General features: G+C 40.7%; 1 protein-coding gene across 6 annotated transcripts in view; it reads left to right on the top strand.

Moving 5' to 3' along the window:
* Positions 1-14472, top strand: part of RUNX1T1 (RUNX1 partner transcriptional co-repressor 1) — a 152499-nt gene that overhangs the window by 82709 nt on the left and 55318 nt on the right. For all 6 annotated transcript variants that reach the window (XM_035126463.3, XM_035126461.3, XM_035126462.3 and 3 more), the window contains 3 exons: positions 6841-6978; positions 9274-9515; positions 11230-11319. In XM_035126463.3, coding sequence (XP_034982354.3) covers positions 6841-6978; positions 9274-9515; positions 11230-11319 — 470 coding nt within the window. The remainder of the gene's footprint in view (positions 1-6840; positions 6979-9273; positions 9516-11229; positions 11320-14472) is intronic.

The raw sequence follows: 14472 nt of genomic DNA, 5'->3' as shown, positions 1-14472 counted from the left end.
TTCCCATTGAAAGTAATGGAAAGTGGATTAATCTGTTCCAGACGGTCCGCAGAGTACTTAAACTGAAGCGTTCATAAACTGAAGCGAACTTTCCCATTGAAAGTAATGGAAAGTGGATTAATCCGTTCCAGACGGGTCCGCGGAGTACTCAACCTGAAGCGTACCTAACCCAAAGCATGGGTGTAATTGGTTCCGGAAGTCTGTTCATAAACTGAAGCGTTCATAAACTGAAGCGAACTTTCCCATTGAAAGCAATGGAAAGTGAATTAATCCGTTCCAGATGGGTCTGCGGCATTCATAAACTGAAAATTCGTAAACCGAGGTGTTCGTAAACCGAGGTTCCACTGTATATAGTAGGGCATCTGTGATTCAAGGAATATCATTCCCATTAATCACATCCAATCCTGTCAATGTGACTTACTGTTGGATAGTTCACATTTGTTAATACTTTGGGGTCCAACCCCCCCTCTCACAAGGATTCCTAACACTTTTTTGTGTATGAAATGAGAGATTCTATTTCATAAATGTATTTCATAAAATGTATATACCACTTGATAGTAAAATAATAATAACAATCCCTCAAATCAATTTACAAAGATAAAGGCCTGAAGAAAAGGGAATACTTTGTTGGAAACCTTATCAAATTGAAGATGTGTTGTCGTAATTTTGGGTAGTGTAGCCATTAATTTATATTTTAAATGTTAATAATTTTGTTCTTCCCATGTCCCCAGAAAATTATATCCATAGATTGTACAGAAGTAGTCCCCTAACCTGGAAATCGTCAAAGTTAATTTTAGAGCTGTTCTGTGTTGATTTGCCTATACCACCTGATCTTGTCACTTTTTATGAAGTACACCATGATCTGTGGATGAAGTTCATTAATTATTTTAATAATTCAGTTATTATATACTGATAATTAAATCTTACGACAATTTTACAAGATGGTTAATCTCTTAATGCTTGTGTGTATGTGTGTGTGTGTGTGTGTGTGTGTGTGTGTGTGTGTGTGTGTGTTTTAATTCCCTCGTCCCATTGCTCCATATATAATCATGATATATGATCTCCCAACTAGTATATCCCTATCTTACTGTCTTACTGGTATATTTACCCTATCACAACTAGTTAATAACAAACCAAATAATATGGTAACACATAGGCATATTGAAAATGTTGTTAGTTCCTTTGGACTACATTCCAAAGGAAAACAAGATGGCAGGAAAACCAAAATGAATACATTCAGCAAGCTTTAGAAGTACTCTACTGATTTTTCCCTGGGTTACCAGAAGAACACTACTCATAAACAATGAAGAGTATTTTTAAAGAATCTTTTATGCCTGGACATACATCTGGAACTCTTTATGCTAGCTAACAGTAAAGTAAATGCCACTGCTTATTATATCCTACGTTTTTTATTTTAAAAAGGAAATTGAAAACACACCACTTGCAGAACTGCTTGACATTGAATTGGCCATTGAAAAGGCATCACTTGCATATTTACATATTCCATATTTTGTTCCCTGCAACAGCCTTTCTTGATGCACTCAAATTGGATACTTTCCATGTGAGCTGAAATTTTACCATATATGAAAGGCCATCTTGTTTTAAAAATGGATTAAACCATTAAGATACAGGAAGTGAACTAAATGCTTCTGACTATAAAAGCCTTTCTCCACACCGCTTTCTTCTGTCATGGACATGTTTTTCTTAGTGGTCGTTCTCTGTCTCCATATTTATTTTTTATAAGGTTGGAAACACTTGCTGTACATATCACAGTTCACCTAAAAGTTAACTACAGAGTTAAAAATAATTCCCATAATAAGAACCGAATGTATGACAAAGAACAGCTCAGTGTCAGAAACCAAAACAATCCACAGAAGAAACGTCATAATTTAAAGTTGGTTTTACAGCATTCTTTAATTTAGAGAGGGGCAAAATGCTTCTGGGATTAAATCACAGCTTCTAGCTCTTTGCCGCTAAAAGAGAATCAAGAATGTATATTTCATTTTTAAAATATAATGCAAAACAAATGGAGGAGATGTTTGCAGGCTTGAAACACATTTTACGAATTTATCTTAAGACTCTCCTGTTACCAGAAGGTTACATGTGCATAGGCTGAGTTGGGCCTGTTATTTCACCATCTACCCTCATCATGAATTGATTTCAGAGAACAGAGGAGAATGAGTTCCAGGCAGCTCTTTTTCCTCCTTGAATTTTGAGAAGCTGTTGGGTTTAAACCCCGTTTGAAGAGGTTCAGGTTTTTCCTCAGTCTTAAAATGCAGCACACATTACTCTAAAGGTCACAAAGCCAAAAAAGAACTTGTGCAAAAAGGCGATACCCTGTGGTTGAACTTGGGGTTGGGAGGGCTAAGGTTTTTGTGCCACATGCTTAAGATTTGCTGGAGCCTATTACCTGAAACCTGTCTCTTCACTGTGGAAGGACGTGTGGATCCAGAATTGGCCTCCACAGTCACTTATGGACTCACTGTTAAGACACTTTTCGTGGAAGACAATCTTACTCAGCTATGAGTGATCGCCAAAGGAGGAGAAGAAGAGATGATTGCAGGGAGTAGACCTTGGACCCAGTGGTATTGGTTGACATTTTGGATTCTGCTTTAATCCAGGTCAGACCACTGCCGTAGCCTATCAGAGCATGCTTACTGACATAATTTAAGTCCCAGTGTCCAGTCCAACAACCCTGAGTTGTTGATGGTGAGGACATGCCCAGATATTATTCCAGGCTCTTGTGGCTGGGGCCCAGGATGGCAATGTCTGTGAGAAGGAAGGACACAGCCAATTCATAGATCATTGATAATGGAACCATGTTTGTGCCTTACACATCTGTAGCTTCTCTAGCCTTCTTTAGTTTTCTACCTTCTCTGTTTTCATTACGTTCAGAACGCTAATTATAATTTTCACACTTGTATCCTGAAATTTGGTTCTTGCCAGGCGATAGTCCTCTTACCCAAGGCTTGTTACAAAATGAAATCATGGCTCAGGGAGACTTTTTGAGTGTTTCTGTGGTTGTCGTTGGCATTATACTTGAGGTTTCTATTGTTGAGATACTGCAGATCTAGTTTTCTGTCCTAGTACAGTCCACGTAGTAATGGCAAACAATGCAGCGTTTGAAAATTGTGTTTAAATCCAATTTGCAGAACCAAGAGTGAAGGTTTTCCTTGTTGGTGTCAGTGCTGGTGATTAACTCAGTTCTGCAAGTTTCAAACACTGGAAAGAAATCAGTGACACAAAAACTATTGTTGGTACTTTTATGGGTTTTTAACCACTCTCTGAAGGATTTATTTCAAGCCACTACGAGTTATGGTGACTTCCAGCTCCAACAAAAACCTAATTCTAAGGAGAAATGTAGACATTATTGAAAATACTCTTAATTAATACAAAATTGGTAATTAAAAATAGCTTTGAAAGGAAAATGAGTTTACGAGAACCAAGTTATTAACACAATGAAAAATGGGATAAATAATATGCAAAATTTGTATAGATCACAGCATCTATTTATGTAACAGAATGTGAACTATTTATGATCTTGACCTTGAAGGCTTCCCAAGGTCCCTTTGTAGCCCCCCCCTCTCTCTCTTGACCCTGTTCCTTGTCCTGATTTCAACTCATTTATCAGTTAATGGCAACTCTAAAATGGGAAGTAAAATGTGATCAAGTGTATGTGTGAAGGAAGGGAGTTGCTGTTTAAGTTATTAAGAGCTGAACTGGGGGATACACTGTTCTTCCTTTTCCTGAGCAACAGACCTTAGCGGAGTATGACTCTCTCTCTCTCTCCTCCATATACTGCTCCCTCTCTTCTCAAATCCAGGCTTACACATGTTTTCAGATCTATATACCTGGAATACATTCCCCAACACTTCAGCGTGAGTGTTAGTAGAATGAAAACCAGATGAGCCAGGAGTTGCCAATGTTATCTCCTGGCCAGCTCTGGCAAGTCTGTCTTACTCTCTCCTTTCTTGGCATGGCAGAAATATTTGCCTTTATTTAGGAGAGCCTGTATTTCTCTCCATGCCTCTCTTCCTCTGTTGCAACATAAGCTGAATGCTGTTTATTTCCTTGTTGCTGAGGTTGGTGGAGGTGAGTGCGAGAAACAATTAACATTTTCATGCTCTTTCCCCTGCTCCTTTGAATTTGTTGTCCTTGCTTGTTAAATATACGACCGCAGCATAAGCCAAGCGGTTCGTCTTTGTTCAGTTTACAACACTCATCCTCAGCCATGTTTGTAGATGCTGTAACTCTTTGTCCCACAGACTGCAAGTGCTGAATTTCCTATATCTAGATTCATAAGCACTTCTGTTAGGTTATGATGATGAATTTACGGTTCCCATCTTCTACCCTGCCAGTTACTAGAATCTCTCCCTTAAGAACTCTGAACAATTAGCCTGATTGTCTTTGTAGAACATTTTGAAATGAAATTGCAGTGGGGATGGAGCAGTTTACTGCAGTTCATTCAACTTCTTCGAATTTACAAATTCTACCAGGATGATGTTATCATAGAAGCCCCAATAATTTCAGTGAGGCTTGCACAAGAGGACAGGCCCAGAATTGTGCATTGTGCTTCTCACCCATTTGTGTTTCAGAAATCCCAAAGGCTTATTTCTCTCTCTTTTCCTCCCTCCCTCCATTCAAACATGAAATAAATTGTATTTTTGATCAAACTTAAACTTTCAGTATCTGATCCATTTATTTTTATTTTTGGTTTCCTTATTTAGATTTTTTTATTAAAAAAAAAGGTCAGTGTTGTAACATTTTACATCAATTTATTTGTATATGATACCGCCAAAAGGGTAGCACAGCTGAGGAATGGTAGATACAAATGTTTATTGGAATGTAAATGAGATGAATGTCAAACAATAAAGGGAAATGACTATAGAGAAGGCATGGTATAAAGTTTTGTATCAATAAAAGTTTGTTTTCATAAAAGCTCAAATATATTTGCCTTACTAGTCTGTTTAAAAAAAGTTCACCAAACCGCTTGTATGAATAAATAGCCTGTTGAAGTTTGAGCTCAATATGATAATTTAATTTAATTTAATTTTCTGTTCATGTAGATAACTTTGTTTGACATGTGTTTTGTGACACTTAGCCCTTCTTTTCTACCAAGACTTCAAATGGCACAGGATGATGTGAAAATTTAACACAGGCCCAGAGTAGAAAATCTTTTCCTAAACTGTTCTTCAAACGTGGTGAAGGAGTGAAATCACATCTTTCTCACCCCTTAGACCACAAAACACCCACCAAATCCAACATGCTTAGGCCCATATTAGGTACAGTATACAGTTCTCAGATAAAATTCAGAATATCAACTGCATTATTTCAGGTTATGTGCATTGGATTTTACAGGCAAACAATCTGTGCAAATGTTATGCTGCTGAGTGCCTCATTACATATAGGAATACAAATAAGATTGTCCAATTTGACTTACAATAATCACAAATTGGGACAGATGCTTCTAGTCCTATTTGATGTTAGGAAAGAACTGGCTTTTCAGAACAATGAACATAGATATATCCCCCAAAGTAGCCTTTATATAATTTGTGGAGTTTTTTGTGGACAGCTAATGAGGAAGCAGCCAGGAATATTTAACCAAGCAGTCAGCAGGCTTACATCCCAGTCCTAAACCCATTAACTTGGAAGTCTGCCACTGGTTTGTTGAGGAAACATGTCTGGGCAAAGGGACAGGATGAAATTGTGAGTTGCATGCAATGTTGTCTTTGCACTAGTGGAAAGCCCTAGTGCAGGCTTCCTCAAACTCGGCCCTCCAGATGTTTTGAGACTACAATTCCCATCATCCCTGAGCACTGGTCCTGTTAGCTAGGGATCATGGGAGTTGTAGGCTAAAAACATCTGGAGGGCCGAGTTTGAGGAAGCCTGCTGAGTAGGTGGGGACACCAAACATCAGGTGATCCACCCTGCATGATTAGAAGTGCGTTCTGCTAGGACAGAGCCACCAATGAATATAATCCAAAGTCTATTTTGTTATTTCACTGCTGGGAGATGTACAATATACAGTGATGCAGGAAAGGGCTTTCTCTCTGGAGGGACCTTACTTGTGGAACAACCTCCCCTTAGAGTTATGCTTGGAGCAAACTGTTGTTTGGACACCAATTAAAAACTTGTCTGTTTGCCCAAGTATTCATCGGTTGCTAGTTTTATTGCTGAATAAAACTTGCTTTGCAGTTTTTAAGGACTTGTGGTTTTAAATTCTGTAGTTTTTATTTGCTCTTTTGGTTGATAGTTCAGGTCTGAAGAAGGAAGAGTTACAAACATATTGAATAACTAAAAACATTTTTGTTTAGCTAAGCCTACCCAGATGTTTAGAAAATCGATGCGATTCCTAATCAGATTTTAGTCTATTGTTATTTCAACTTTCTGTCTTAAATTATTCTTGTTAATTTTTTCTTAGTGATAGTTTTATTGTTATATCTTCTTTGTAAAACACTTTAAGGTTTTTTTAAAATACAATTAACTGATGTATAAATTTTATATAATCCATAAACACACACATATATAAATTTGATAATGCATTTCCCCATCTTTCCCATACTTCTTAATGTTATAACAGCATTCAGATGAAATTTCCTTATTCCAGCACCAGCACTTATGCAAAATGATACCTGAACTCTGCCAGAAAGGAGAGCAGAAGATGCTATATTATAACCCTGTTATAAATGTGGCTCTCCTACAGTATCTGCATTCTGGGGCTTAAGTGGTATCAAAAACTTACCTTGACTAAAAGAGTTGCTCAGTCTTGAAGCAGTTGTTCAAATGATTTGCTGCCTGGAGGAGGGGGGGAAATTAAGCAAAATGTTATGTGTGTTTTAGATCGCATCGAGAAGCATTCCACAATGCCAGACTCACCTGTGGATGTGAAGACGCAATCCCGGCTGACGCCCCCAACAATGCCACCTCCTCCCACTACCCAAGGAGCCCCAAGAACCAGCTCTTTCACACCCACAACGTGTAAGTATACCTTTATTTCCTATATTATTGATGTCAGGATTATTGCTCCATGCAATAATGAAGAAATCTGTCACACACACATATAATTACCACACGTATATGAGCAGTCATATATTATACGTATAAAGATATATGAGGCTGAGTCACATTCATAGATTTATGAATACTTTGAAATAGCAAGTGTTGCTTTCTTGCCCCCTGTAGTTAAAGTTCAAGCATTTTTTCTGTTGGTGAGAATTACAGAGAACTTTGTTCAGGAAGATTTTCATTTTTATTTTATAGTTGCATGGTATGTGTTTATTATGAATGAGAAGACCAGGTTGCTCATCCTTTTAAACCCATGCTAATCAAAGTTATGCTGGGGTGGTCCTCACCTCATGTCTTCTTGGCTTATCTAATTGTACACTCTCCCATCCCCCTGCTGAGGAAATCAACCTATGCGTGTTATTTTGGGAGTCTTCTGAAATTGCGATGGATGGGCTCAGTTCACATAACTAATTTGCACATTATGAAATGGCGTGTGAACCAAAATACAGCCGTCCCTTGCAATCTTCACTTTCCCAGTGCAGTTCTGCAAACAAATAATGTACACAAGGTAAAGTATGCATTAAAATGCATATTTTTAATGAAGCAAACACAGTTATATTGGGAAAAATCTGCAAAAAGGCATACAAAATTTGTATGCTAGTGGACGTTTCCACTAAAATGCTGATTAATTTTCATGAGCACGTGAAAAACATCACAAGCTGATGTGGAGAACTGAATTTAAGATGGAAAAAATGAAAAGCAGAGATAACATGAAATTGACAGATTCACCCATCCCACCACTCGCTAACCAACCTTGTCACTTCCAGGTTTAGAACTGGGTTGTCTTATTTTATTATCATGGGAACCTATTCTTACTGCCATCTAGGGAAGCCAAGAGATGGCTGAATTCCTAATAGAGGTATCTCCTGCCTCAGCCATCCTAATCTCATGTTCTCCCCATATTTTTTTACTACCACCCTGTGAGGTCAGGGTTGATGGGAATTCTGGTTTAAAACATCTGAAGGGCGCAGTGTTGGGAACATCTGTCCTATAGCCATATGATGACAGTGCTTATCACGTAGCACTTTTTCTCCTATTGTGCCAGTCCGGGGTGACTAACCTCTGCCCCCCCCCCAAGTGTTGTCATCCCCAACCAGCTTAGCCAATGGATGAAAGAGGCAATCATTTAAACACTGTAAAGTTTTGTTGCCAGAACATCAGGTAAGGTAGCCTGCACCAGAGCCAGCTGTTTGTCCATAGAGCCATTAGCATCACTAGCTCAACTGGGGATTTTTTTTTGGCTCAGGGATATATATATAATAGGATAGCTGTTCCCTTAAGGAGCTTGTGATCCAGAAAGCCAATGCCATTCAAAATCTCAAGAAAGGCAATGTTGCATTTTCAGCTTTTCTCATGAAAACTCGAGACAGAATGTAAAAAGGAAATGGGTCCAATATTTGAGACAGACTTTTTTTGGTGAGGGGTAGTGGTGGTGCAGAGTTCTTCTCCTGTCCTTTTCAAACCCACAAGACATACAAACAGTAATTATCAGTACCAAAAAACAACAACATCAAAAACAAGACAAAGTTCAGCTCAGCCCAACACTTAAAGTTCTACTAATTTGAAGATTTAAATGTTCATTCTGGAACCACGATGAAAAATTCCGTGTTAAAATAGGCAGGAAAAAAAGTAGGTGTTTGGAACCGCCCTGTGATCTTCAGGTGAAGTAGGGTGGTATACAAGTTTAATTAATTAATAAATTTATGCTGTTTTTTAAATAAAAAAATCAGGGGGACAAGTTAGGCAGATGGGAGGTAAGGACTGTAGGTCAATAAAGAAACAATACTTGGATGGCTTTAGAAGAGGATTAAACAAATCTATGGAGGATAAGGCTCTGAAGTGTGTGCCTCCATGGTCAGGCACAGTATGCTTCTGGACACCTGTTGCTGGGAATCACAGTGGGGGAGACTGCTATTACTCTCAGGTCCTGCTTTCAGGTGGGATCACAGGCATCTGGTTGGCCACTCTGAGAACAAGATGCTGGACTAGATAAGCCATCAGGCTCTTCTTCTGTTCTTAATACTTCCTCTAGACCTAAAATGTTTATGGCAGTTGACCTATGAAATGTTCAGTATGCAAGAAGCTACTGCCACATCATCAGACATTTGCACTGAAGCCTGCCTTCAGATATATTCTGTTATAGAAAAGTATCAAGCTGAATAAGTGAATAAAAATATTTCATCTCTTTTCTTCCCCCTCCCTTTTTAGTAACCAATGGCACAAGCCATTCACCAACAGCACTAAATGGGGCTCCTTCACCACCTAATGGCTTTAGTAACGGCCCATCATCTTCCTCCTCATCGTCCTTGGCTAATCAGCAGTTACCACCAGCTTGCGGAGCTAGGCAGCTTAGCAAACTGAAGAGATTTCTCACAACCTTACAGCAGTTTGGCAATGACATTTCACCAGAGATTGGGGAGAGAGTGCGTACCCTCGTGCTAGGACTTGTGGTAAGCAAATAATGACAGCGGCTTTAATTTTTATTTGTCTTTCCAGACCTTTACTTGGGAGTTTACCTATTTATCTATATAGTAGGAAAAGGGATTCGTGTCTAGATACATTTATTCATTTCACTTCCCATCCCAGCCGCCTTCCAAGGCTGTTGGAAAGTGTTTACAGTCTCAGCTATGGTCTCATCCACACTAGTTTTCCTCAGTGCTAGGTATAGGCCTGTGCTTCCCTGATCCATGTCCGGGCAGGGCCGGTGCTAGGGTTTTTGGCACCCTAGGCGAGGTCACCTTCTGGCGTACCCCCCCCCCCAGTGTAAATGGCAGGAGGGATGAAAAGGGGCACAGAGCCCATGTTGCTGGCCTGGGCGGCGGACGCTGTCTCCGTGCCGCTGCCGGCGCTACTTCCTTTCTGCTCTCGGCCGCTTCCTGCTCAGCCCAGAGGTGCTCCTGCAGCCAATCAGAAGCTGCGGGTGCCTCTGGGCCGAGCGGGAGGAAGCGGCCGGAAGCGGCTGAGAGCAGGAAATAAGCGGTGCCGGCAGTAGCACGGAGACAGTGTCCGCCGCCCAGGCCAGCCTCCAGAAGGCGCGCACAGCAGCGGCGTCCTCCCCACAGTGCCTCTGTTCGCCAGGTGCCCTGGCACCCCCCAGCCCGAGCCTAGGGACGGCCCTGCAGGCAGTGGCGGGTGGTGGCGGGTGGCAGGCGGGCTGGCCAGCGCAGCGCCCCTCAATTTCAGCACTCTAGGCAGTGGCCTAGTTTGCCTTTATTAGCACGCCGGCCCTGTGTCCGGGCAGTTTTCCTTTGGCTCCATTGCTTTCCCCATGAAAACCTGCTCTTTAACGCTCTTGGCAATCCCCCAGAACTTGCTGCTTCTTTTGATCTAGCATTTACTGGCACAAAATGTGATGATGATCGCTAGCTTGGATGGCTCTAGAGGAGAATTAGCAATTGTTGTGCAAGGATAGAATCATCAATGGGTTATTAATTACAAAAGTAGAATGTGAAACCAAAATGTTACAGTGCAGAATTCTCCTGTTCAGAGAGCCACTCAGCCCCTTTCCAGCATACTCCATTCCCTCCCTCTCTACTCTCGCTTTTTCCATTTCCCCCACACATTCACTTGCTCAGCACCTGGTGCCCGCTAAGCATGCTCCGTCCTTCTTGGACGGCTTTTGGGTATTTTCTCCCCTTAGCAACAATATCTGGAGATCTGCAGGTTTCCTATCATGGGACTAGATGGATCTTTGGTATGATTCACCAGGCTATTGCCAGTCAGTGTTTGGCTTGGTGTAAGGCAGCTTCCTTTGTGAGCATGCAGAACCTTGGGTCACTTCCGTTTTCTAGATGACTTTTTCCTATTCTGTTCCTTATGTGTGAGGCACAAAACTGATTGCCAGTTAGACATTGTCCTCAGAGTAAACTACTCAAATATCCCGGACCCTAGTATAATATTAAAACTTGGACAGATAGTATAGTGTACAATGCAGTGGAAAAGATACGGTGGCAAAGCAGCTGTGCACTGTAACAGATAAAGTGCTGGTGCTTCCTATATTGTGTAATTGAATGTTGTTTATACAATAGGAATGTTATTCAGCAGTAACATACAGCAATTAAGAAAGTTACTGTGTGGAAAGTACTTTAGGCCTAATCTCTGTTGCCAAACATTTCTGTTATTCATCTTATTGAGTCAGATCTTTTTTTCCCTCCCATTCAACAGAATTCTACTTTGACAATTGAAGAATTTCATTCCAAACTACAAGAAGCTACTAACTTCCCACTGCGACCTTTTGTCATCCCATTTTTGAAGGTATTGCACAGACCATTGGTCTGGAAACTGTTTTAAACCATATTGTTGCTAGGTCACAGATGTATGTTACAGTTTTTGCTTTTTAAGAGCGAGGAAAATGAATCTACCATTTAAGGGCTCCCTTTCTTAGTGTAAGCGGGTGAGACTCTGTCAGAGTAACTATTTTATTTTCTTCCACTGCTAACTAGTCATGGAATCCATCAGCTCCCAAATTTATACACAGTACTTGGTACTAGGCATTTATAATGCAACACTGACTTCCCTGGTACATGGTAGAAGATTTGGGAGTTCGGGGGCAGCAGAATCCCTTTTCTGCACAACGAATGTTTCCTGTATTGAAGGGTGGAGAAGTCTTTAGCAAATATAGGATGCGTGGGAGACAACTTGAGCCAATTTGGTGGGGGGAGTAGGTGTATGCTTTGAGGGATAGACTGCATTCTGATGGCACTGTATTCTGCCCTCCTGATGTTTCCTTAGCTGTTGATTTCTGCATTTAATGTGATCTTTCACACGGTGAAAAAGCCACTTCTTGAAGTCCGGTGGAATCTAGGGAAAGTTCAATGCTAATTTCAAAGTTAATTATTTCTTGGGGGATGGGGAATCCATTTGCAACACGGTTGACTCAGACAATCACAGTAGTTTTGCACTGTAATTTCACATGACAAAATTGGGGTGGTGAAATTTGGGGTGGTATCCCACCATACAGTTCTTTCTTGCTCTCTGAAATTTAGCATGACATGGCAGTATAGCCATCAAAGAGCCAAAGTTCCATAATGCAGCAAGTAAGGTAAAGGGACCCCTGACCATTAGGTCCAGTCGTGACCAACTCTGGGGTTGCGCGCTCATCTCGCATTATTGGCTGAGGGAGCTGGCGTACAGTTTCTGGGTCATGTGGCCAGCATGACAAAGCCGCTTCTGGTGAACCAGAGCAGCGCACGGAAACGCCGTTTACCTTCCCACCAGAGTGGTACCTATTTATCTACTTGCACTTTGACATGCTTTTGAACTGCTAGGTTGGCAGGAGCAGGGACTGATCAATGGGAGCTTACTCCGTCGTGGGGATTCGAACCGCCGACCTTCTTATCGGCAAGCCCTAGGCTCTGTGGTTTAGACCACAGCGCCACCCATATCCCTTATGCAGCAAGTACTGCAGCGTAAAAGAAATGTTAGAAATAAGGAGAAATCGGGACAGAAGTGCTAGCATTAGCACCAGTAAAGCTAACATAATAAACCCCACATCTGATCCTGGTCTTTTCCATGCTGTCTTGTATTTGTACCCCCAGTTACAGCAGGGAAGTTGAGGTTCCTATTGGGAATTTGTATCTGGAAACCTGAAGCCAAGTCCTCATCAGGGTTCCGAGGGGATGAGAAGCATGTTCTTCTTTTGTTATTAGCCCGGTCAGTTTATTGTTGTTTGCAGATTTGACCCCTCCCCAAATCTGTCCATTTTTGCCACTGTATATTGACAGTTTTGCACCAACATTGTAGTTAGTGGCACAACCGTGGTGGGACAGTGGTGTAAATCCACAATGTTGACATATCTTTGGGCTCTGCTAGTATAAGTGAACTTTGTAGCAATCCTATCTTCATCTTTTTAGCCAGGGGAGCAAAGCACTGTGCCCTCTGGATTTTTTTTTGGACTCCTCCTGCCATCAGCCCCACCCTAGCATGGCTAATGCTTAGGGATGGCAGGAATTCTAATCCACAACATCCAGAAGCTACCACATTGGCTACCCCTACTTTGGCCATAAGTCAAGGATAGGGTTGTACTCAAAAAGGATTGTCATTACTGTTGACTCTGGTATTTGATATCAGTAAGTGGTCTGTTTTATCTGTGAGCCTGTCAACTGCCCTCCCTTCCCTTCAATATATACCTAAATGGAAGAACACTTATTTCATCCAAGAAAAGTGGTCAATACAAATGGATATGAATCTGTAAATTACAGTGGATTTAAACCTGAGCTCCCTTCACTGCTAGAGACCGTTAGATTGTCATCTATCTCCATTAGAGAACTAGTGGAAACCAGAAAACAAATAATGCAGTTCTTCTCCACTACTAAAGTTGGAGTAACCAAAACTTAACAAATTCATTCATCATTCTAGCATCCCTTGAACAGGTGAGGCCAGGTTGTCAGTCATTAGAATCTGTAGATAGGAATGCTTGAGGAATTCGATTTTGATAAATTCTGTTGCAAACTTATCTGCTCTGTAATTTACAGACTATGTTACCCTTCGACTTTCGTGCTTCCCAAATCTTCTGATGCATTTCATGGCTGGAAAATGTATCGAAATTCATTTTTAAATGCTTATTTCAAGGGGGGATACATTTAGAAATGCATATTTTGAGAGATACATTATTTAAAAATAGGTTTTAAGTATGAATTTTCATGTGTTTAAAATAATAATAATCTCAGATTAATGGAGAAATGAGATAGATTTATGAGTGAACAGTTGTAAAAGTGGCAGATTGTAGATAGACTGAGTTGCCCCCAAGTGTGTCAAATTACAAGTACCCTTAAAATGGACCATGAAGTGGCAGGACACTTCTCTATAATGTCTGGTTGACACAGGAAAATGAGTGAACAGTGGCGGGTGAAGATAGGTGTGATGAGGTGTCCTGTCCTTCCCCTACCCTCAGTTTTACTTTTCATTCATCATTTGTTTCTAACTAATGGCTTCTGCATTGTAGAATTTTTCATTCGTATTAGTAGAAGAATAAATCCTACAAGTGGTTTTACATATATGTGCAATAATTACACTTATCACACACACACACACACACACACACACACACACTATATCCATATGTGAAATATAAGCACACACATATAAATACGCCCACACGCAGATTGCTATGGATCTAAAGCAGGCATCCCCAAACTGCGGCCCTCCAGATGTTTTGGCCTACAACTCCCATGATCCCTAGCTAACAGGACCAGTGGTCAGGGATGATGGGAATTGTAGTCCAAAACATCTGGAGGGCTGAAGTTTGGGGATGCCTGATCTAAAGGTTCCATTAGACCAATGGGAGGTGTTTCCCTTTGTTTGTTTTTTTTTCAAATTTTTTTATTCTTTTTAACATTAGCAGAGTAACAGTACAATAACAAAAACAAGTAAAGGAATACATATACACACAAATACAAAACAGAAAAA

The sequence above is a fragment of the Zootoca vivipara genome, chromosome 8, assembly GCF_965207765.1.
Source record: "Zootoca vivipara chromosome 8, rZooViv2.hap1.1, whole genome shotgun sequence".
In the NCBI taxonomy this organism is placed as follows: domain Eukaryota; kingdom Metazoa; phylum Chordata; class Lepidosauria; order Squamata; family Lacertidae; genus Zootoca; species Zootoca vivipara.
Note: the sequence above shows the minus strand (reverse complement) of the source record. Positions and strands in the feature narration are given on the sequence as shown.